Below are 25767 nucleotides of genomic sequence, written 5' to 3' on the forward strand. Positions count from 1 at the left end.
ATTATTTAACCCTCACAAAAGTTTGTAGGTTAAAAAATATATTCTAACGCATCGTTCGCTTCATCTCACCTCTAATCTCAAAACAAACTCTCAGACTGGGGAGCAGTTACCTGTGGATCCCTGAGCACTCGATGCACAGCAGCACACCCAGGTTGATGGAAGCCCAGCACGGAGCTGTTTGGCCACAGTCGCAGCAAAGCTCATTGCCCGGCAGGCTCTGTACCCTCTGAAGAAGGCTATCCCCCCCTCCCCGAACTCCTCTATCAGCCCTCTCCCCCTTCTCTCTGGGCTCACTGGCAGAGTCTATGCTGCTTGTTGAGGGGGAGGCTGTCCGGTCCAAGCGCTGCACAGAAACACACAGAGACTTTGTACGCAACAAAGATTAAATAATTAAAACAAATTACACCTAAAACATCATGTGTCTGTGCACCGAGGTTCTCACCGTACCTCAATATAATAATTTTCACCGATGTCTTTGTAAGCAGAAGCGATGCTTGCCTGGACTGCCTGGATCCAAGCCTGGCGCAGCTTCTCAGACTCAGCCTGCAGCATACAGCTCCTACAGGTTTATTGAAGCTGTTTATTTAGTGCATCAGCTGTCTTTTTGTTAAAGTTCAAAGTTTTTTGTTTGTTCAAAGTGACAAAGGCAATAAAGTGAAAGTGTGGAAAGTCATATCAAAATAAGAAAGAAATATTTTAGAGTGGATGTCTTTTTGAGTCAAACTTTATCCTACAAAACCAAACACACACTTACTTAGTGGGGGAAACCACCTCAAAGCAGAACCTCCTCTCATTATCTTCACATGGTTTGACTGAGCACAGCCTCAGGTCCTCCACCACCACGGTCAAAGAGTCCTGACATTGGAAGAAAATGATTTTTTTTTTTAATTATTGTAAGTTTCACAGAAAACAGCATCAGTCCAAATGACTTTTTGAAAACTGAACTATTCATCACTGTTTTGATCAGTGATTAAAAAAACTTGAAAACATGAAAAAAAAAAACAATAATCTAAATTTAAAACATCAACTGTACCTTGAACTTCTTTTGATAGACCAGCTGGCTGTTTTGTATGGAAAACCACCGCCTGACGGAGGGGGGGAGGGATAGGAAATGATTTTTTGAAAGAGAGATATGATCAAATGCTTGCCTGCTTAAATCGGTTGACAATAAAACAGTTTGTCAAAATGGTAATTAAAAATGTACTAAAAGTTGGCAAAAGATTGTTGAACAGGAACATGTAATAAACCTCCTTTCAAAGCTCACTGAACAACAAAATAGTCATAGACTGAAGACTAAACTTTGGCCAGGTCATTTGGGCTTGTAATAGTTGCCGATTGTTTTAAAAAAAATCTAAAAATTTAAAAAAGAATGAAGAACAGAGCCTTTTCCCTTTTCTAGTAGATGCAAGTTTTCTTCTTGTTCACATTAATTAGACTCCTACTCTTTTATGCTCTGGCCTCCTTTTAACTTTGCTTTTACCTGTTCCAGGTCTTGAAAGCATTGCTGGCCCTTTTGAAGAGGTAGCCCTCCATGACCACACCGTTGGGTGCATCCACATTAAACTCCAGCCTGGGGTCATCATATGCAAAGTCCTATGGAAAGATCAAAAAGGCACATATGATTCATATTAAGGTCCACCTTTTTCTGCTATGCAGTCTGATTTGTAATAGTTCTCTTGAAACAACACCTCTGTAATCATCCAAAACAACCGATGTGATCCTTTCAGCCACATCCAGTTTCATGATGGCTCAGAGCTGATCAGCCTTAATGAATTGGCTGCATAAAAGTCATGTCAGGTGACACTGTGAAATGGTGAAAGTCCACCAGGACAAAACAAGAGGGAATAGAGATAGGGCTACACTATCTGTGCTGACACAATGCTACCACTCAGCTTTCCTCTGTTACGCATATCTTTACATCTTTTCTTTCAGATACGTCTCTGTGAGATACTCTACAAAACTATCCTCTTCACATCAGCCATCTGTTCATTAGTTTACCTCTAAAAGTAAGACTAAAGCTGCGTCTGACTACCTGTCAACTAAAACCTTCTCTTATTTCTGGTCTGCTCTGCTCTGAAATTCCCAGAAACGACATTTAAAGTCAGGCAGTGTTTCACTATGGTTTAGGAATATTAGGCATGGCGCGCGCACACACACACTTAATACCACTGATTTTTTTCTACCTTTTTTAGAAAAATCCACTGACTCTATAGCCGCACAGTGTACAAATTTTAAAATTCACAAGTCGGATGTTTTAATACTGCTACAAATGAAAAATTAATATCTTGGCTTTCAGTTTCAAAAAAAGAATCTGCTACAGCATGTGGTATTGGAATACTAGTAAAACAGCAGATTGATCACAAGCAACACCCTGTAAGCTGTAGGGTCTGTATGAAAATATTCAGGAAATGTGGTGTAAAAACATAGTGGGACGTGACAAAAGTGTCTCCCAGCTTTTGAAGCAGTCAGAGATTGAGGTGTTTCCACATTATCAAACTCTTACTTTTTGAAACAGGCCACGGAAGATTGAAAGACAACTTTCCTCAACTTTGCCGAGATCAAGGCAACAAACAAAAAAAGATCCTGTCTACCCAGGTTCCCTATGATCAAACAGAGCAACATCTGTACATGGAGACAAGGTTACTATTGGTCTCACCTCTGTCTAATAGCACCAAAGTGCATGTGTCAAACATCTGCACTGATAAAAACTGAGTGCAGGTCCATTAAAATCAAAAAACAACTTCCTCACCAGAGTATAATCCAGTTTGCCAAATATCTTCTTCTTGACCACACTGGCGTCCAACAGCATTTCTAATTAAATAAAAATCTTTATATTAACAAATTAATTAGACAAAGACGCTTTATAGCATTGATTTCGGTCTGACAACCCACAGGTTATTTACTCAGCGCAGCTGATGAACCGGCAGAAACACACGCGCAACCCACGCGAGACCATAAGAGGGACTGGTCGCACACCACCTCCACGGGGATCTGCCGTGAGCGCTCATTAACAAACAGCTGCCAGCTGCAACCCCATTGCGGCTGCCCGGAGATCAAACATTACATTTTACAGCGGGATGGGGTGTGGTGGGCAGTGGGCTTCTCCCTGCCCAGCACCGCGATTTAAGGCTCCTCTCTAACCCCTGAAGCTACTCTCAAAGCCGGGAATGTCTGCCACATTTTGGGGGGAGTCAGCTTTCAATTTGTCTGTTCCTGTTCAATCAGGCTGAAATTATTGCTCCCCAAACAGCAGCCCCCTCATCCCACCTTAAATCAACCAGGTCAGTGAAAGAATGCACAGGGCTCCAAAAGCATATGCGATTGCAAAGCATCAATCAATGCTAGGAACTCTCAAAGATTTTATGTTCGTTGCGTTTCATATCAAAATACCTGTTGGTGTAGCATACACCCAATGATTTGCATATACCAAGATGTGAAAGCTTTGTTTTTGCCTGTACAACAAACCAGATATACAACAGACACTGGCGCAGAACAAAGCCATGAATATCAAAGTGTAAAAAAGGTGTTGGTCTGCATGCTGTGCACCTGCTAATGTAAGTGCCTCTATCTACTTATACTGTAGGCCTATGTTCTTCAAAGGCCTTGCATTGCACTGCCTATGTTCTTCGAGGAAATAAAACAATCAAGAAAAATTAAAGAAGCGTTCTGAATGTGGGCTCATGTGATAGTTTTAGTCTATTCCCTAATTTACTAAGACAAAATGTATGAAAGAGCATAGAGAAAAATTAAGGGCCCAGCCTGTAATGTACCAGGACCTTTGGGATTACATTGTGTGTCCTTTGGACCACATGAGACAAACTATTTGCGGGTTTTATACAAATGCATTAAAAGACTTGGTTCTGGTGGGCTACCTGAGATGATAAACACCACCACAATTATAAGGGATAAACATTTTAAGTTAACGTTCTGTTAAATTCTTTGAATAGACACAAACCACTAAACTCAATTGTATTGTATAAGATCAGTTTAAAGAATATTAACTTTCCCATTGACCACAGTTTTACCTACTTTCTAGGAATTCTCCATGTTTTCGCTTATTTATTTTATTCTGACTTCAAAATGTGTTCAGCCGAAACCTGTAACAACAGAGACGGGGAAAACTGAGGCAACATCCACAGTGAAGTGCTGCACCAATAAAAGACTGTTGTCTGAGCACAAGAACCGGAGTATGAGGCAGCATGTGAGCTGTGGGGCGACACAGGACAATACAAAAATGCGAAGGGTGCAGCCACGACGACAACAGATTTACCAAAATAACTGAAAGTAGGGCAAACAGAAGAAGAACATGTTTCTGACAGTCACAGACAAAGCTTCTTCAGTTAGGCTGCTGAGTTTGCAAAGGCAGCTCATCCCACCATTGCGAGAACTAAATTATGAACAACACGGTCACATAAATCTCATTATTATCACAAAAAGATCAGACTATGACAGTAATAAAGTCTCCATTCAGTGGCCCCATTCTGCTCATCTTGGATGCTTCACATAATGACAACATGAACAGATTTAATTCTTTAAAACATGAACTGCAGAGACACACTGCATCTTCTTCTTCTATCATTTTATTCTCTTCCATACTCTGTCCCTGTCTGGAACTTTAAACTCTCCCATTCCCTTTTTATATCTTTTTTCTTCTTCTCCATACATCCTCCACTCTTTGTCTCGTCTATTCCCTCTGCTGTGTGCTGTCATGCCATCTGTTGACTTTGGCTGCTGCTGGCAGCCGATAGTGGAGGGAGTGCACTGACTTGCTGGCATCATGCACAGGCAGATTTCTCAAATCTCAAGTGCCATGTTGACCCTCTGTGGCTCTGTGATTACCAGAGCTGGAGCAACTGCACAGGAAAACATCAGAGAACAGTGACAGTTGTGCTCAGATCGTTGTCCTACTGCTTCTGCATGCTTATTTCACGGGATTAGAACAATTTTTCCATTCCTACGTTGACTGATAATGATTATAAGGATTTGGAGCTTTCAAATAAAATTCGTTTTTACAAGGTATAACACAAGTACTCAGTATAGAAGAGCTAGTTGTGATTATTTCTTTACAGAAGTGCATAGAATTGTGACATGTTCCAGTAATTCCCCAGTTCCAGTTAAGTTACTCTTAACAGTACAAATTACAATTCTGAAATAATAATGAGACTTAGCCCTGAATTATTCCTTACTATATTTTACTGAACCCACACGTCCCTTCTAAAAGTCTGAGAATAGAAAGATACATTTATTTGATTTTACTATTCCGTAAGGACGTTTAAATTCAAAACATGAATTAGTGTTTGGAAAAGATGGAACATTAGCCTTTTATTTGCTGATATTTACAACTAGATATGTTGTCCACTGACTCTATAACCGCACAGTGTACAAATTATAAAATTTCATCACTGATGAGAACTGAGTGCAGGTCCAGTAAAATCAAAAAACAACTTCCTCACCAGAGTATAATCCAGTTTGCCAAATGTCTTAGTCTTGACCACACTGGCGTCCAACAGCATTTCTAATTAAATAAAACTAATTAAATACATTTTTTAATATTAAAAAAATTAATTATACAAAGATGTTTTATAGCATTGATTCTGGTCCAACAACCCACATAAGAGACCGTAAGAGAGACTGGTCGCACGCTTGTGCCGTCCCTACACTATGCCATCTGCACGGGGATCTGCCGCGAGCGCTCATTAACAAACAGCTGCCAGCTGTGACCCCATCGCGGCTGCCCGTAGATCAAACATTACATTTTACAGCAGGATGGGGTGTGGTGAGCAGTGGGCTTCTCCTTGCCCAGCACCGCGATTTAAGGTTCCTCTCTAACCCCCGAAGCTACTCTCAAAGGGGGAATGTCTGCCACATTTTGGGGGGAGTCAGCTTTCAATTTGTCTGCAACTCTAAACTCTGTTCCTGTTCAATCAGGCTGAAATTATTGCTCCCCAAACAGCAGCCCCATCGTATCACCTTAAATCAACCAGGACAGTGGAAGAATGCACAGGGCTTCAAAAGCATATGCGACTGCAAAACATCAATCAATGCTAGGAACTCACAAAGATTTTATGTTGCTTAACTGTTCGTTGCGTTTCATATCAAAATACCTGTTGGTGTAGCATACACCCAATGATTTGCATATACCAAGATATGAAAGCTTTGTTTTTGCCTGTACAACATACCAGATATACAACAGACACTGGCGCAGAACAAAGCCATGAATATCAAAGTGTAAAAAAGGTGTTGGTCTGCATGCTGTGAAAAGAACGGTTCTGAATGTGGGCTCCTGTGATAGTCTACCATACGGGAATAGTTGCCATTTTACTTATTATAGGATTTTGTTTTTTGCATAATTTACTAACACAAAATGGATGCAATTTAAGTGCCTAGCCTGTAATGTACCAGGAGCGCTGGGATCACATTTGTGTGTGTCCCTTGGACCACTCGAGACACCTAAACTATTTGCGTGTTTTATACAAATGCATTAAACGCCTTGGTTCTGGTGGGCTACCTGATACTGATTTAAGATGCTTAAATTCAAAACATGAATTAGGGTGTGGAAAAGTATGAATATTTCCTTTTATTTACTGATATTTACAACTAGATATGTTAAACATTAAAAATAGCAGCTTTTTATCAGAGGACACAAATTTTAGGTGAGCAAATCTACTGGATTATGTGACTGAAAAGTTTTTATTTTAGCTAGGTGTATCTAGTGAGACTGATTCATGACTTCAGTGTCCCGCGAACACTTTTGGAAAGGGACTGTATGCCTTATTCAGATCTTTCTCAACATACAGCCACAACCCAATAAATATCGTCTAATGTTAAATAGACCTGTCAGTGTATTTGATCGATTGAACAACTGCAGCAAATATCAACTGCTGAATAAAAGGCGTTATAAATAAAAATGTGTTTGTTGCAAACTTAAAAAATGATAAGCTTAAAATGCAGATAGGGATGGAAAAATTATATAAAGGTAGACAGAAAGTAGAGGAAAGAATGATAAAATAAAACCTACTGAAAGTATGGAGATTTATTGTATGTGTATTGTATTTAAAAAAGACCAAAGAAAAATAATGATGCAAAATACTGCTTGAACAAATAAAAAACATCATACCTGGGAAACTATTTTAAGCTTCGACTGTGACAAATCCCCAGAGCTTTAATTTCAGATGAAACCAATTCGGAACAGCAAAACATAGCAGGAAGAGATCTGGGAAAGCAGCTTTTTTCAAAGACAAAGACGGGCAGAGGGGAGCGGCATGAGCATGTCTACACTTATTAGTGTATTTATGAAAGGAGGGTGTGATTCTTTACACACGGTTGTACATGTAAAGGATAGAAAAAGAAGGTAAAGAACAAAGACCTGGGAAAATCAGTTAAAGAGTTAGTGTTTCTATAATGAAAGTGCATTAGATGAGGCAGACTTGGTGATGTGATGTGCACAAAACTACGACATGTTATGGAACATGCAAACTTCACTAAGACAAAGATACGACTACAGAATAGGAAGAAACATCTAATCAGTCTTCACAAACAGGCTAAGAGCATGAACAAAAGCCAAACAGACACACACTGGAAACAACACAATAAGCTGCAGTTAATAAACAATGTTTTTTTATCTTCTACATCCTGTAATGCTTTTAGACAAATACTATAATACACACACACACTAACACAAACACACACAGAGTCAAATTTCTAGAAGAAGAAGGGATAACACGCCCAACCCACCAATGCACTACAGCTCCATACAGCCTATTGACCACAGGAGAGAATGTGATGGCCACAAAACTGCTTTCAATACATCAGTCACTAATCTGAAAGACATAGGGGCTGGTACTCAGGTATCTGCTACATTTCATGGTGCACCATTATATGAGCTAAAGCTGGAGTTTGATGTAAATGTAAGAGCAAGCAGACCAGGAAATTTGTGTTTTGCAAAAGTGTAGAGAAAACTGCCACAGAGGTATTAACGTATAAAAACCATAAGGAAGAAAATATTTCAAATTAGTTTAGGAATACGCAGTTTAGTTTTTTGCTTACAAACACTGTAATCTAAGTTCTAACTCAGAGACAAATCTCTAGGACCACATCTAAAAAAAAACTCTCAGACTCAGATGCGCAGGAAGAAATGAGGTCTAGATTTTTCCATATTTCTCCTAAAGTGGCATACAATGTGTTATTCCACCTACCACAAACATTACATTTGTTACATTAATAAAATTAAACAGAAAACTTGCACTGTAGCAAAGTTTATCAGTTACCTACTGCATGTAGATGTTGTAATAAATGTAATTGTTTATAAAGAAAAAAAAACTCACCTGCATCAATGTCTGGCAGATGAAGAATGCGGTCAGGAAGTGCAGAAGAAGAACAAGAGAGGGAGAAAAAGTATTAATAAAGAAAACAACACTGCAGTACTAGAATAAATTGAATCAATTAACACACAAGGCCTCCAGGAAACTGTTTATTTTATTATAAGATCCCTGACAATTTAGACAAAGCACCTCAGACATTTCTGTTTGCTTAATTGTTTAAATCTAGAACAGTCTGAAATAAAGTCAAGTAGCATCACTCCTCAGATTAAAGAGGGAGGTTTGCTGAAAGGCCTCGAGGTTGGACACAGAGCTGTGTCTGGCAGAATGCCTCCACTTGGCAGATACATTAATCAGATGGAGAGTCAAGTCAGGGAGGAAAACAGCCATGTTTTTGGCATCTCTTCAGGTAACAGATGGATGAATTTTGTGCATCTGTGTATGACTGGGGGGCGGGTTGGAAAGAACATTTTTATTCAGCTGAGTGACCCATGAAATAAATATATCAAACTGTCCTTGTGGCTTTGCTACTTGAACCTCTTTGAGCTTGAACAAACAAATGCACTAAACACATTCTGGTTCTATTTATTTTGGAAGCATTTTGTGTCTTGCTGAATTAAAAAAAAAAAAAAAACAAAGGAGCAGATGCCAGGTTGAGCTACACAACTGATGATGTAAAAATAATTCAAAGTTTCCATGGAAAGTCTTATTTTAACCAAAGAATGCGATGCTACTTTTAAGATAAGTTTCTGTTGTTATACTTGTTTTAGTTTTCAGGTTCCCTGAAAAATATCTTTCCTAACACTGGAGATTTTATTGAATTAAGAGGAAGCTGTCACACTCACTGAGAGTGAAAAATGTTCATAACACTTTTGTGGTGGAAGAAAAATGCAACACCGCAGGTTTATGAAACATATCTAATCTCCCCATGACAATGTTAAAGTACAATAGTGTAACACCTAATCCTTAATTTCAATGAGGCAAATACGTACTTTAAGAAAGGAGGAAATGTTCATTTGATAAAAAGTTATATGAGAGGCTATAAAAGAAATAAACCCCGTACTATGTAACCTTTGATCAAAGGCTTTCACCTGAAGAAATACAGAGGGAAAACTGATGTACGTAGTAACTTTGTTTTTTAGAGGTTTCAAGAACTACTTGAACTGGTTGTTGTAGTTTTTAATATATTCAACCAATAAACTGCGTCATCAAATAAATAAATCAAGTCTTAGTACTTAAAAAAACACAATAAGCTTGTTAATTTTCACATGAACACTGAGCACTATTTTTATCTAATTGTAGAGCCATGTCTCTATATTTGTAGGCGACAAAGGGAAAAAAGACACATTGTGAATCAGGGGTGGTGCTGTTGTCTCACTCTTTGCTGGATGAGGGCGTGTTTGTGCTCCATCTCTCGCTTCTCCACTGCTGAGTCAATGACCAGCTGATCCAGCTGCACAGAACAGAAGTCAGCAGAGTCAGTAAGATGGGGGAATGAAGCCAATGCAAAGGTGAAAGACAGCTACCAAAAAAATTGTATAAAGTATATGTCATTGTATCGTACTTTGGCAAATGAAACAATAGTAAAATTACTTTTGATTTTAATAATGGCAGCGACAGAGTATAAAAGCAGTTGTCCATAAGGGGAGCACTATAACAGTAAGACTACTACACTACTACTGTGTACAGCATTTCCGTGTCAGATTGTGCATTATGTCTCTGCGGTTCTCTTACCTGTTCTGCCAATTTTTTCATATAGGGGTCAATCTCGTCCAAGATGTTGAAACCTTGTTGGAATAAAGTGTACTGCGCTCGCATGAAGGACAGCATCTACAGCACAGGAAGACAGGATGACCGTAAGTTAACTCTAATCCTTGTCAAAAAAACACACTGCAGAGCTTTGACACACAAAAATATTACAATGTACTGTCAACATGAGATCAAAGACACAAATCTCGGCTACTCACTGCATCCAGGATTTCAAACTTCTTTTTGGCCTGAAGCACATTGATCTGAAAAAAAAAATAATTAAAAATTAAAAACAATAACAAAAGCAAACCATTTTAATCTGCATGTCTGAGATTTGCATGCGTGATCTGATGTGCTCGTTTTTAGAAACAGTCCTGTCTGGTCTTCAAGGACTATCAGGAGTAGTGATGTATCTGGACTCAGCAGTTGTTGAGTGTCAGCGCCACCTAGTGGACAAAACTAATGATACATACTGTTTGTGTGCTTCACCTGTAGTACATAGTCTAGAGCCAGGTGTCTGAAGGCTTTGCGGCTGAGGATAAGGGCCTGTGTGGCCTCCTCCGCTTCATGGACTTTGTTCCTCGGTGCCTGGGCGTTCTTGACCTGGGCCAGCTCCATGTCCTCACGCACACGGTCAAACTGCTTCTTAGTGTCTTTGAATTTACGCACATCCCTGGTGGAAGAAAAGACACAAAGAGACAGTGATTAACAAGAGCGCATCAGTCCCTCTTTTTTCCTATATGGAACATAGTGCTTGAGTTAAAAACCTATTATCCAGCTATAATCTGACAGAGGCAAAAGTCCTATGGAAACACTCAAATAGGATTTAAAGTCTGATTTTTATGTCTTTTATTACTTAATTTTATTTTTGTCAGCTGCAAGTTTTTTTTAAAGATACTGTATGGTGTTGTTTTTCCTATGGAAGGGAAGCCATCAATTTTCTCTACGTCTGTAAAATGTACTAGTTTAAAAGTTAAAAGTCTATATATAGACCTGTGAATATTGTCTGACCCAATAATAATGTAAAGGTACACATCATTTCCAACACGTCAACATGATAACTATGATGAGTGTAATCAACTGCGACAGGAGAAATTCTTTTTAATAGATTAGTGTGTACAGTCGGCTGATGTATGGCGAATGTTTCAGTGCAAGATGACTGACTGATAAACTGATTGTTTTCTTATAGTCCACAGAGCTGCAGCATTAGAGTAATGGACAGTGAATGTAGATTTTATTGTACCCAGAGAAAGAATCCACATTTTCTAATGAGGAAATCAATGAGGAAATAAAATGCATCTTCAGAGCCCAAACAAGGGAGGAGATGGAGAGAAGCTGCTAGCAAGCAGGTTAGGTTTACGGAGAAAGCTACCTCTGTAGCTGACTCAAAGTTTGAGTGACCCCTGATTCTGGAACTGAAAAAAGTTTCCTGAAATGCCACCCTGTAGAAGTTATAGAGAAACAAGTTGTCCAACACTACAACCTCCATAGTCAGAGCAATAAGATGGACTGAATACTGCAGAGGATGTCACTGGGAAGAGTTTTTTCTAACCAGAAGTTGTGACATATTTTAGTATAGCGATATTTTCATTAATGTAATACTCTCTAAACTTGATACACAGGATGTAAGTTTAATTTTGTTGAAACCCTTTAAAAGACCAATTAGGTCTTAAAGACTGACAACATATGATTGTTTACAGGTCGATAATACACTTATACATAAATTCAATACATACATTTTTAATACAGTAAGACATTTTTATTGTAGATTTGATGTATTGCTTTAATATCTCACAGAAGTACGACAGGTCACTTGTCCAGGAAATAAAAAAATCACAATACCATATATGCAATTTTCATCGTTGTTTCTTTAGCCACACTTACTGTGATAAGGTACTCACTCTTTAATGAAGGTATGAAGCTGCTGCTTAATCGATCGCTGAGCCTGGTCAAACAAAATCTGCGGGCACAGAAGATGATAGGGTTAGAAACATGGACATGTTATGTGAGCAGTGTTGCTTTGACAGCGGAGGCTTCATCTGACCACAAGGTGGCAACATCAACCTGTCCACATAATGAGTCTATAGCTTTATCCCACAGGCAGAGGAGGGAAAAGAAGAGAAATGTAGACACACATAGCTGCTGTCTCAACAGATTTTTAGTCTTATACAATCCCAGATTTTTCTTCCTCTTAACTGTAGGGCTCTTATTCCTCTTCATCTTCCTCATCCTCCTACGCTCTATGCTCTCCCTCTACTGCCTTTCATTATATAGTTTCCCTCCATTTCTTCTGCATGGTGAACTGATCTCGTTTCTATCTAGACAGTTTCTCATTAATGACAAAATATACTGCATCTCACTGGTTTAACCATGTGCATGTACAATGACAATAGACCAGTGAGCTCCTTAGCATGCATGCAAAACGCTCATTAACAGACACACACAGATATGGTGTGGATTAGACAACAATCACTGACAGCCTGCGGATTAACCTTTCTATAGCAAGCCATATTTAAAAAGCACAAACATTGAAGATTACCACCTAAGTCTGTGTAACACCGTAAGCCAATTTATTAAATAATTAATTGCAACTGATTGCAACTTTGCTGTGAAGGACCACATTACATGGTAAAACAAAACAAAAAAATAGTGTTTTCCTATCTCAGAACATCGTCTCTGTTTGCACCACAATCTGTCAAATAAATGTTTTTATTATCATGAAATCATTATTTATTTGTAAGTATTATGAAAGCAAGGATTTGCTTCTGTAATTACAGTACTAAAAGATGGTGAACAATGAGGGAAACTACCCTCTCTTTTGTAAATTGTAAATCAGTCAGACAACTTGTGGTATGCACTGTAAAAGTTTGGTACTTTCCAGGTTGGTGTAACTTATCTGCCAGTTCCACAGAAAAGTCCTCATTTCCATCCAACATGTAGTTGGGTAGAACTAAATGTTTCACCTAAACCAGCTCTGGATCTTGGGCACAACTCAACAGACAAACATGGTGTCAACATTTAAATTCCCCGCAACTCTGATCTTAATTTTGAAGATGCTAAGTGTTACTTAAGCTATTAAACTCTTCTGTGTTTATTCAACATGAGAATGTAAAAGAAAAAATAGCAAATCAGTATTTTCTTTTTTCCTACTAGATCAGCAGGAGCTGCACAATTGGGTTAGATGAAAAACTAGAATTTCTCAAAAATCAGTTTGAATCCACTTCACAAGATAATTGTGAATCTGTTAAGATTTATGGGAGGATTAAGATTGTAAGTAATTTACTGGGAGATTCCTTTTGGCATTTCATTGCTTGTTTTGTGAGAACAAGAGCTGAGAAGGTGCAGAAATAGTCATTGGTGGGTGGTCGAACAAAGAAAGATTTCCTTTCACTACATCTTTCCCTCCCCTCCCTCCAGCCCTCCATTCATACTGTCTGCCAGACAAGCTATTAATGTAATTTCTGGGTGTTAGAGTGGAGGAGTGGGACGCCTGTGGTAAAGGATAAGTGAGGCAGGAGCAGAAGAAGAGTGGATAGCGAGGATGGATGGAAGGCCAGAGGAAAAGAAACAGGTGGTGGCAAAACCAACATAAAAAAAAAAACAGTCAATCTAAGATAGTGACAAATTGTACTGCATGGAATTTAGGTAATGGGTTATGTGATATGACTGAAAGCTAATAGATAAAATGTTATTAGAGAACAAGAGAAGAATGCCTCCTAAGTTGTGTGTAGCATTTTGATTGGATTTAAAAAGCGCTGAATGAAAGAGAAAGAAAGAGAGAAACTGAATCTTATCAAAAGAATGAAAAATAAGAGAAAAGAAAAGTGGATGGGAACACGTTTTATTGTAGTCACTGGTGTTTGTGCTGTGATGAACACCCGCTGATTACATGCCCTTCAAGTCAAGCTCATTTGAATTCGATATATAACTATACTTATTTAGTATTTTATGCTCTTCTCACTACAAAACAAAAATAATTAAATAGAAAAATCCAAACACTGAAAAAAAAAGGACCCAAAAAACAGGAAGCCTCCATTTGATGCTCAGATAGTTGTGTTCAATAATTTAGCACATAAGTGCTACAATTAGCAAAAAAGGGGAACTCCGAGTGTCTGATGAGGTCAGAGTATAATAAAAGGGTGTCGCTTCAATGCAGCACAACTTTCTGACAGCGGTAGATGGATGTTTTGCCATGCTGGCATAGTGGATTGCAGTACATTGCAATACACTTGTTTCTGTCAAATACAACCTATGGACTGCAAGACATCTACTCTGGGACCAGATTGACAGTATGATTAAATGACCTATCAACAAATATTGGATGAACTGACAAACATCAAACACAATAACCTTGTGTATACAGGTATATAGGGACAGGAAAAGTGGTAAAATATGGATTTAAAAATGCATATCTTTGACTGGACTGCCTGTGTGTACCCCCTTCATCTTGACTATACCTCCTCTTCCTTTATTCTTCTCAATTTCTCTTTGTCTCTAATGTTTATAGACAACCACACACACACACACACACACACACACACACACACACACACACACACACACACACACACACACACACACACAATATCCATGCAAGCACTTCAAAGCACTTTCTTTAATACCATAAATGTTAATGACTTCCAAACATTTAAGATGTGACACAGTGGCTTTAAATTATATTTCCAAACTTGTATCAGTGCCCAGTTCAGTTCCCAGAAATGTAAATTTCATAATCACATTTAGTCATGAAGAGACGTCAAAAAACCTGTGTGTGTGTGTGTGCACCTACGTGTTGTAAGTGTACAAATGTGTGTGCATTGAAGCTGCAGTACACATTTGGTTTAGCATATGGTTTAAATCAGATACACTCATGTGCACTGGCCAGTGTGAAAGGATTCACCGTCACATAGTGAAGTCACAGTCAAACGGCGTATGTGTGTGTCGATGTCTGAAAGCCGTTAAAATACCACAAGCACCTGGGTGTGTCCCAACACTAGTGCTGTGTGTGTGGTTGTGTCATAGGACTGTTTTACCGTGTGATAGTTGACGATCTCCTGGAGGCTTTCTCCACACTTTTCAAGGCATTCCTGCAATAGTGACAACACATAAATTGTAAGCATACATATAAACATAAAAGATAAACTGTCTCAGTAGCTACTGATGATGAAGCAGTTACCCTGAACATACAAACATGTTATATATGTTATAAATCTCTGTTTTCAGAGCAAACCTATCCTTTCTTCATGCGGTCACAGCTGGTTGACTCAGTGTCTGGACAATACTCATTATATTGCTCTGCTCTTACTATTAATTAGGCGACTCACTGCAGATGATTGGTCATTTGTTGCGAAGTCGACCTTTAAATATTCCTCAGGGGATGTGAGATTTGGACTCAGTTTTAGAGACAGTGTCACTTCCACTCACCGAAATCATCTCCTCTTTCTTGCACTGCTGGGACAAGTCCCTGATGCCATTGACGAACAGCTTGTTCGCGCTGACATAGGCCCTGCCAGCCTCAATCATCCCACTGCACAGCTTCACCAGCTAGTGAGGGGGAGAGAAAGATAAAAAATCCTCATCCATCTATAAATACAGTCTATTTGAGTAGTCACGTTTTACACAATGTGTTCCTGTGGTATCAATAGTCCCAGTGCTGACGTAAACCAAACAAAGATTTTTTTAATCACATGCAGAAACCTGCAGGACACTCAAATTCAGAATAATCCTTGTGCTAGTTTGTCTAATGTCCAGATGACAGGTGAACATTTATTACTGTAAGCATTCAAATGAGGATGAAAACAAGAAAACATACACGGATAAATGATTAGACAATCATGAGCATATCACCCAAAATCTATGGACAGTATATAGCTGATTTGTTTGCCATGCAAAGCTCACAACTCAATACATAACAGACGACTGTGGCGCAGGAAGGTAGAGCGGTTGTCCACCAATCTCACAGTTGTTGGTTCAATCCCCGGCTGTCACATGTCGAACTGTCCTTGAGCAAGACACTGAACCCCAACTTAGTTGCTCCCGATGAGTGTTGGCCAGCTGCATAGCAGCTCCCCCATCGGTGTATGAATGTGTGTGTGATTGTGAGTGTGATTGGGTAAATAAGAAGCAGTGTAAAGCGCTTTGAGTGCCAATAGGTAGAAAAGCGCTATATAAGTGCAGACCATTTACCATTTACCATTACACCCAAAATTTGAACTGTGTAGAGCAACACATGTGGATTTCAGACACACTTAAAAACTTATAGAAATGTTGTTTAAACACAAAAGTAAATCACACAGTGTGATTGTGTAGGTTAAAAAAGTAGTATAAATGTTCTAAACACACTTCTTTTTGTTTAGGACAATATTGTATACTTAAGGGTTTATTTATTTTTTTACATTTTACATTTCAGGCATTACAGTTTGAACAAAACAGGACATTCTCAGTCCTTAGACCCTTGGATCAGATGGAAAAAGGTCCTGCCAAAAAGCTTGTTAACAGAAGTTTTAAAAATTATTACAGAGGGTTATTTTGTACCATTGCACAAAGTCAGGTTAGTTACTTTCCCCTTTTCCAGACTTTAGGCTAAACTAGGCTAAATATTTTCTTCCTTTAACTCTCCATTAAAAAGAGAATAAGCATAGTTCTGTTTATGCCAGAATATTTATTTAAAGCAGCTAAAAGACCTGAATGAAAAACAGAATTACTGCAAGAAACAGATTAGAAATAAAATATATATTATTAGTTATAAAAACGAGGGCATAAAGCACTTTACAACTGGTTTTTAAGTGCTGTAGTAGCACAGTGTAGTAGCACATAGTAAGGTATTTTATACACATGCCAAATGAGATCAGAACCAAACTGTACAAGTGTATATCACCAGGTACAGTCAGTTCTCAGTCATGCTATGCACCCATTTTAACACCACATGAAGTGGCAACCATTACACTTTCCAACTTAATGGGTAATATGATAAGATACAGGCTGGTACGCTGTTATTACCACTGTACTGACGCAGCTGTGTATGTTGGTGAGGGATGTGGGGTGTTAGGTGATGCAGATGAGAGAGTGCTGTAAACCTTTAATTATCTCATTTAGAGCAGAAGTTCCCAAGGTTGTCGCTACGTTAGTGCGGTTTACTGGGTGGCTGACAGACCTTTATACTGCACAGCTGAGGGAAGATAAATGAGATGGAGAGGAATGATATACATGCACAGTATACAGCCCCCTTAAGCCCATTTCAGACATACCCCGGAATTCATACGTCAAAATACATTTATATTGATATCAACGTAAGAGCAGCCAACATTACTGGTAAATGGGTAGTCTCATCCACCACCTCTCATGTACTGGAAGAAAAACACTGTCACTTCCACAGCTTTGTTTTTGCGCCATGTTCTGCCCCCTACTCGAACTACCACCCTTGTCAAGTTACCCGGAGTATTTCTTCACAAGTGAACGCATCTCACACGGACTATCTCCCGATGTTAGTTACATGTCTGGAAGGGAAACTCGAGACAATGTCAGGAATATCAGGTCCTCTCTAGAGTTCATGAAAACATGACAAAATATAACTGCTGTTATGTAACTGTTTATGTGTGCACTGCAGAAATTTGCTGCTGGCTCAACAGTGTCATGTTGATTTGTACAAAATGTAAAGTATGCACACTATCTATAGATGGAGTTCATGCAAGGCACATGTTTTCCACTTGTATATGACTGACACTGTTATAAATCCTCACAAAATACAATCAGCATGATGCCTGCTCCCAGGCTGGTCTGAAAACATATCAGTCAACCAACCGGCTGATATGGAGAATGTGATTTCATTCTGTGCTGATCCCCCAGGGTTTGAATGCGACCATCAGAGGCACAGGGTACAGTATGTGTCAGGATTTGTTGTTAAATGGGCTGGAAGAACCACAGGGAGTCCACTTGGAGACAAATGCCACATCTGGTACCACATTATACACCTTGTGTTCATCAACTTAACAAATTACAGCAAATAATGAAGTAGAATCAACAATAAAAGCGACCCTTAAGATGCAAAATGGATATACCATTTTCTGCTGCTGCTCCAGAGTTCGATCACTATAGTATAAGCAGCATAGTGGAAGCAGATGTAGCGCAAATAAGGTAGTCCAGATGTCCCCCTTTCCAGAAGCAGTGGGAGATGGAAATCTATCCAGATGATCCAGAAGCATTCCCAGACCTAATGGGACACAGTATATAATCTCTCCAGCACATTCAGGTTCTACTTTGTGGTCTTTGTGGTCTCCAATGCGAAGCTCCCAGGCATCTTCATTAGATGATCATAACACTTCAATTGTCTGCTTTCGATGTAAAGGAGCAATGGTTCTACTCCCATCTTCCAAAGGATGTCTATAGTCAGTACCCTGTCTCTGTAAAGCTGATCAAGGCCACCCTACAAGTGGAGCTCAATTTTCCATCTTAGTTCAGTCACTACCCAAAAGCTGTTATCAACAGTGGCACCAGAGATTAATATCACTCTGGCTGAGAGGTTCAGCTGTCATGAGACTCATATATATTCCCCTCTAAGAGCTTTCAGCAGCAAGACCAGCCTCAGGGCATCCTATCAATGCGAGAACCCCTGCTGAACAGAACAAATCATCTTGATGGAAACCTCTTTTCAGATGCTGTATGGTCATCTTTCAGTGGTGCTCATATGAAGCTCAAAGTTCAATACGGGGTCCTGACCTGTTGGGCCAGAAATAATGTGCAGATGTGTGTGTGTGAATGTTAATGAGTGTGACAGTGTGAGGGCATGGGCATTAGTCTGAGATGTTGCCTGTTGTGTTGCCAATTTAATAGTGGGGGCTGTACCTAAGTGGGTCTATTGATAATCCTGAGACTCACACAATACCAAGAAAAGGTTGCAACCATCTATACAGCTTGTTCATCACTTTAACTGAACCGGGTTGTGCTTTAGATTACAGCCTGTGACTTACAGGGTAACTACAGTGAACTTACTGTGTACTTATTAGCAAAAACAGTGTCTCTCCACAGTACATATATATACATATTTGGTGTTATTGGTGATAAAAATAAACAAACTTTTGGGAATAATGAGATAACAGGATGTGAATAAGAAAAATATCTACAGTGTAAGTATTTTGTAGTTAAGGGGTACTTATTAAATATTACTTTGTAGCACCTGTTTGTGTATGTGTGTGTATAACTCATGTATCAAATAGCCTTCACATTTACATAGGAGTAATTAAGAGGATCACCAACAGAAAAAGACAATTATAATTAGACAGACAGATGAGTGTTATGAGAGTCTAAAGAAAGTACATGTTCCAGACAGCACTGAAGGGGTTTCTCATTCAAACAATATAAATCAAACAAAAAACGTCTCTTTATGTATAACACAGGAATAATTACGATGGAAACATGCGACATATTGGTTTAATTTGATATGTTAATGAGCAGCACAGTCTACAGAGCACATTCACATAGTTAATTCATACCTTGTCAAGCTTTGCCTCAATCTCCACGACGTCTGTTTCCACATCATCAATGCCAGCCCTGCAGAGGGAACACAAAGCCAAACAGTTAATCAGGTCTGATCTTCAGTAATGCCAGATCCTGTACAAACCAGAAGGAAAACCATTTCTGAGAACAGGAACCACAAACGGAGCTGAAAACCATTACAGTCGTAATTTAGAACAAGCTCCATATTCTGGTTTTGGAGAGATTCTTGAACTAGTGGTAAGCCACAATATCATAATGACTAATAATATAACAAAAATGATATCATTAAAGTTTGGAATGCACTCCTAAAACAGATCAACTCTACTTCTGTTTAATCAAAGCTACACAATGTAGGCAATGTACAGCATCTCTATTTCCCCCTCAGCAAATTAAGATGCAATCAGTCGCCACACATCACAGTCTCACAGACACAAACGTTAATCCTGATGACTGGATCGACTGGATGCTTCACCCTGGAAGATTAGTGGCCAAGGACTAGCGGCAAAATCAATGAATGATGTCATGCAGAGATGCAGGCTGCTTCCTAAGTAGAGAAACAGACACTTAGGGTTTAATACAAAAAAATAACAAAAATGCAACAGTAGTACTACAGGGTTCGTATTGTTTGAATGTCATTTTTGTTTTGTTTGTTTTTACATTATACTATAGTTAACTATAGTATGTATATGAAGCTAATGGCCTTCAGCAGGGTGAGTGTGTGTCAGTTGGTTTGGTTGGGTGAGTTTACCATCCTCCCACCCCTAGGACACACACAGTGTGTTTTTTTTTCTCTGACACACACAGCTAGATATCCAAATACCCCAAAATAGCTCCCAGGTCTGGGCTAAGGATAAAATAATACCTAATATCTCCTAAAATAAATAAACTTATTTCCCAATATCTGGTCCTCACGATCACCTGAAGCTTTATGGCCTGATCGAGCCAAAAATCAGCCTCACACCCTGTATGTGCTGGAACATGTCGATCATGAGCCGTAAACCGTGGGAGATGATGATCTCATCATACAATCTTAACCCCACCCTCATCTCCAGCTCTGCACTCCAAAACACCCTGACAGCTGGTTTTATACATCATTGCAAAAATGTTGCAGTGCTGTAGCCAGAACATGCAAACGATGAGCCAGAAACGACTGCCTTTCTAGTTTAATATACAAAGGTCATGACCTGATGTGTTTTTGTTGTAGAGGGGAAGTAAACAGCAATGGCTGAGATGTCAGTTGGTGAGTTTACCACCTGCTCCAAAAAAACATCATTCCCAGAATTCCTTTACACTTCTGAACTTTAGATGTTTTTTTTTTTGCTAATTCTTGACTTATGCCTGACTCACACTTGTCCTCTTCTTCTCCCATCCACACTGTTTACACAGGCGGCACTACACTACACAGTGCCACACTGACACAACCAGCAGGAACATGTGGGTGGTCTGCACACAAGGCTGATCAATATTTTTTCAATAAGAGAGGAAAACAAAGATGAGAGGAATACAGACAATTTATTAAGTTGTTTGTATCATTTACTGCACCAATTCATCAAAACTGCCTTAGAGTTTCTGCTCCTCAACTAAATGTGAAGTGGAAATCAAGCACAACACACAATGGCAATCCCAGGCTGTAACTACACACCCAACAGCAGCACATGACTGGTATTTCTAGGCAAAAACATTGACAATATAATTATTTTTCTTAATTTTGCTATTATTATTATTATTATTATTATTATTATTATTATTATTATTATTATTATTAAATTAAATAGTTGATAACCAATTGATCAAAGTTCAGCACAAGTTTCAGAAAATGGGATAACTGTGATAATAAATGGACTTTGTGTTGCAGGCTGCTGAATGTTAAACATACATCTTCAAGATACATGTTTGTGCATTTCTGTCAAAGTGCAGTGGGAATTGTGTGGAGAAAATCAATGTACTAAGAGGCCTGTTAGCTCTGACAAGATTAAATACACATACACCACAATGAAACACTGCAGAAAAAAATGTGTGTTTGAGTGCATGTGTAAGCTTGAAAATTTGTCCTGACCTGCCCCTTTTATTACTCCACTATACCTCCTGTATCTTAGCACCTAATGGGTTTGAGAGCACTGAGAGCAACAGGGAGTTATGGGATTAAAGTGAAATGGTGTAAAACTTACTTGCAAAGAGGATTATAGGTATGCTGCAAGACATAATGGCTGAATGAGGATTGCCATAGCAGAAATTACAGTGTGTGTCTGTGTGTGTGTGTGTGTGTGTGTGTGTGTGTGTGTGTGTGTGTGTGTGTGTGTGTAGACATTAGAGAAACACCCCAAAGCTACCTCGATGATGATGATGTAGCCCAGTGAGAAGGGAGGATGGGCTCATATGTGTTGGCAGTGGTAGCATACAATACTATAACATACAGTATATGACATCACTTGTGAGGGGGGAGGGGAGCCTCACATCAGCCCCAACAACCATCTAAGCCCATCTATAGTCTATTTTTGCTCACAATGCTGTGAGCACACTACACGCACACAGACACACAGACACACACACAGGACAGCTTCCAGCCCAGAGACATGTCTAAACCCCCTATGTTGTCAGACTCAGTGTGTCACATAGCATCACATCCATATCAGCATCACTTGAAGGCCCAGAAGGACAAAAGCAGAGGGGAAAACAAGTCCTGTGATTCCAGAAAGCCAGGACCTAATGGCTAAAATACTCACAGGCATCTGAAGATGGATGAAAAGTAATTCATCAGAAACTTTATATGCCTCAAGTAAAACAACCTTGCTCCAGGACATTACCTTGTTAAATAAGGGGACTGCAGCAAAAGAGAACAAGCTACAACTGAAAAGTGTTAGCTTTTTACCAACAGTGTAGCCTCTCATCAGGAATCAATGCAATGTGTGTGTGTATGTGTGTCCTGGATAAGTCTTAATTTAAGGTCAGTCTGCTCTGTGGCTCCTCCTAATCTCAGCCACTGACCTAAAATGCACATATAGTGAAACACTGGCAGATGTGATTTCATTGAATACACGTATAGTTCAATTTACTTTGTACAGCAAAGTTTATTGCATCTTCACAAGGTTCTTATTCCTTAATGTTTAATTTTACTGTACTGAATATGATTTCTGAGCTGACTCAGCAGGTAAGTCTGTGGTTGTCGATGACCTAATTTTCTACTGACATCAGGTGGATAGAAAGCAAATCCACTGCCACTCACACATGCACACACACATGCACACACACAGACACAATGATAGATCTAAATAAATATATCAGATGTAGGACACGTCAGGGATAAATACAGACACATGAAGGCACATGGACAAACCGAAAAATCATACAAACAAAAAATAAATCACATGGCGAATGTGACATCTAAGATGTCCACTGACCCAGAAACCTACAAATGCATGCTTTTATCAGGGAGTATCTCAGCCTGTTTGGACAAAACTAGGTTGGTAAGCATCCAAAATGCCCAATTGTGCTACATTAACACACAGGTACCTGACTTTTCAACTCAGTTTTAAGGCTCCAGCTACTGTTAACAACTGTTTGATGACAGCTGGAACGTTCTAACCCAACACAAAAGAAAATAAATGGCAGTGAATAGTAAACCTCAGAAACGTTTACTAACAATCTTCATGCATATTTTCTGATACTGTAATAAGATTATGGTTGTGTTATATGGATGTATGTAAATCCTCATGGACACTAATTGCCATAACATTTCGGACATGGCCTTTAGGCAGTAGCTGATATTAAGAAATCAAGTTAGTCAACTGTCAAAATATCATCATACTATTTATGCTGTAGTACTTGTAGGCCAATCGTATCTGTAAAAATAGACTGTTTTACTACTGTTTTATGACAACATATGATTTTTGTGTCAGTGTGATAAAGCACCTTGATTTCAATGATAAAAACACATTTTATATCCCCCCCACACGCACACAAACACACGTGTAAATACACATCAAAATATCCACTTTCCAGAATTCCAAGTAGCGAGCTCCATGGCAACCATTCATTGACGCCAATCACCATGGCAACAGGCATTAGCATTACTCACACTTTTTTTACTGACCAATTTCCTCTTTGTCTGATGAGTCTGTCCCTGCGCATCCCCCCTTCAGTCCTCCAGTTCTCTGTTTTTACCAAGTACTCATTCTCCCATTTATTTGGTTTTACTGTCTTTTATGTTCCTGAGAGAAAAATCACCCAAAACACGGCAAACTGCTGATATAATCTTGGTCACAGAGAGGCTAGTGTTTTACAATGGTGAACTAGTGTTGTGTGGTTCATCTGTGGTGTCCGCTGCCATAGGCTAAGTGCCTTTCAGTAGTGTATTGATCTCCTAAAAGCTATGTGAACAAAGCTCTGTCGTCTGTCCTCATCTTATTCTCTCATAACTCTGCCTTAAAACACCTCAAATATTTGTTTACTTCTTTTGAATAAAAATACTTCTTGAATAAAGCTACATTTTTTAAGCAATCATACAGTATGGGCATTATTATCATGATTATGTGCCCCATGCCATCACTTGTTGCAGAACAATTCTAACAAAAATGAAACTGCACTAAAAACATCAAATCTGACAATCCTATTGTGTTTTCTGCTCTCGTCTTTGAGTGAGCAGATGCAGGTGGTTTTTGGGTGGGGACAGTAACTGCAGCCCAGCCCTCATCTCTTTGTTCTTTCATCCAAAACCACACACAAGCAGTCCATATACAAAAAAAAAAAAAAAACTGAAAGAACAGTTTAGTCATCTCAAACAAATATTTATTTCTTTTAAATTCATCTGACTGCATCATCAAAGGCTCTCAGTCTCAGTTTTCTGCTCTAATTTTTCTCCATGACATCATTCTGCTGTCAGAAACCATCTCTTTCCTTTCTCTCTTTGTTTCATTTGTGCATGCCTCCTTCTGTCCATCTAACAGTCTGTCTGTCTGCTTTCTCTCTTCTTCATTAGCTGCTGGCAAAGAGAGACAGTATAGTCAATATAAAAGATATAAACCAAAAAAGGAACAAGAAGCACACCGATGAACGTTTGCTGTGAGTACGACAACATAAAGATTACATTTTAGTAAATCTTAATGTAAATTTAAAAAATCATTTGAAAATATCTAGCCATAATACAAATTACACACGTGCTTAGACTCAATTAAAAGAGCCTGTGGTGAATGATTCTCACACAAATAAAACACACACACACCCAAACAAACTGCCTTTTCACATGAATAACAAGCAAAGCCTAACACTAGTATCTTATGTGTGCCTAACAAAGATGCCTTCACTGCTTTCCCTTTAAACCCCTCCCAACACACAACAAACATCACACTCATTCCCTGAAAAAACATCGACTGCCGCCGATGGCGGGCGAGACAAAGAGACTAAACATGATGCTGACAAAAAAGGCAACTCTTACTTGTGGCCTCAAGCTTTGCTTTAATGGTATTACGCACAACTGAGCTGACTGAGGCAACGCAATGTCTAGCTCTATAAATCAATTCAGCAGTAGCCATTCAGGAATATTATGCTGACTATTTCTTTGTGATAAAATCACATTTTAATTTTTCATGATAGCTAACATTAGATAGGTGTTCACAGGGACTGCAAATACATTGTACACAACTACAAATAGCTATCACTGATTTATCTGTCAATTATGCTTTGCATTATCAGAGTGTTTATTTAAAATGTAAAAACAAGTTAATTTCCAAGTGACATCTTCCGAAAGCATGTTTTATGCAACCAGGAATCTAAAACCAAAAACATTCCTTTTAAAAGTAATGAGATAACTGTTAATGGAGTGTAGCACAATGCAGTGTCTGGGCGCATCTTTGTCTGTGCAGTAGCTGTACAATTCAAAAAAGCATTTCCACACAGTCTCTATAAAGAGAAGACACAGTCTCTCTGGTTCCAAGCAGCTGTCAGACCACCTGCCTGCAGCCCTCACTAAAGCAGAATGTTCGCCCAGATATACGTTTTTGTTATAATTACTCATAAGTAGACGTTCTTTATGCCACTTTCTCTAAACACTATGCATTTCTAAATATTTGGACTCTGGTAGAGGCATCTGGGAAGTGGAAACGTCATTATATCATTCCAGAGTGCATTCCAGCAACAGGCTAACAGGAAGCTTGCTGGAAGATTCAGAGTGCACAGCAGACAGAAATAATTCCTCTCAAATGTATTGTAACCA

General features: G+C 39.0%; 1 protein-coding gene across 8 annotated transcripts in view; it reads right to left on the reverse strand.

The window, feature by feature from the left end:
* The window catches only part of LOC137127001 (arf-GAP with coiled-coil, ANK repeat and PH domain-containing protein 3-like), a 52055-nt gene that overhangs the window by 9571 nt on the left and 16717 nt on the right, over positions 1 to 25767 (reverse strand). For 4 of the 8 annotated variants that reach the window (XM_067503258.1, XM_067503255.1, XM_067503256.1 and 1 more), the window contains exons 2-15: positions 19556 to 19613; positions 15492 to 15611; positions 15101 to 15154; positions 11969 to 12027; positions 10557 to 10740; positions 10286 to 10330; positions 10053 to 10148; positions 9697 to 9771; positions 8325 to 8336; positions 1481 to 1593; positions 1034 to 1085; positions 755 to 855; positions 448 to 559; positions 111 to 364 (exon numbers count right to left, since the gene is read on the reverse strand). In XM_067503258.1, the coding sequence (XP_067359359.1) occupies positions 111 to 364; positions 448 to 559; positions 755 to 855; positions 1034 to 1085; positions 1481 to 1593; positions 8325 to 8336; positions 9697 to 9771; positions 10053 to 10148; positions 10286 to 10330; positions 10557 to 10740; positions 11969 to 12027; positions 15101 to 15154; positions 15492 to 15611; positions 19556 to 19613 (1335 nt within the window). The remainder of the gene's footprint in view (positions 1 to 110; positions 365 to 447; positions 560 to 754; positions 856 to 1033; positions 1086 to 1480; positions 1594 to 8324; positions 8337 to 9696; positions 9772 to 10052; positions 10149 to 10285; positions 10331 to 10556; positions 10741 to 11968; positions 12028 to 15100; positions 15155 to 15491; positions 15612 to 19555; positions 19614 to 25767) is intronic. The other 4 variants (XM_067503261.1, XM_067503260.1, XM_067503259.1 and 1 more) reach the window with 1 other exon arrangement.

This window comes from Channa argus, chromosome 5 (assembly GCF_033026475.1).
Source record: "Channa argus isolate prfri chromosome 5, Channa argus male v1.0, whole genome shotgun sequence".
Taxonomy (NCBI): Eukaryota; Metazoa; Chordata; class Actinopteri; order Anabantiformes; family Channidae; genus Channa; species Channa argus.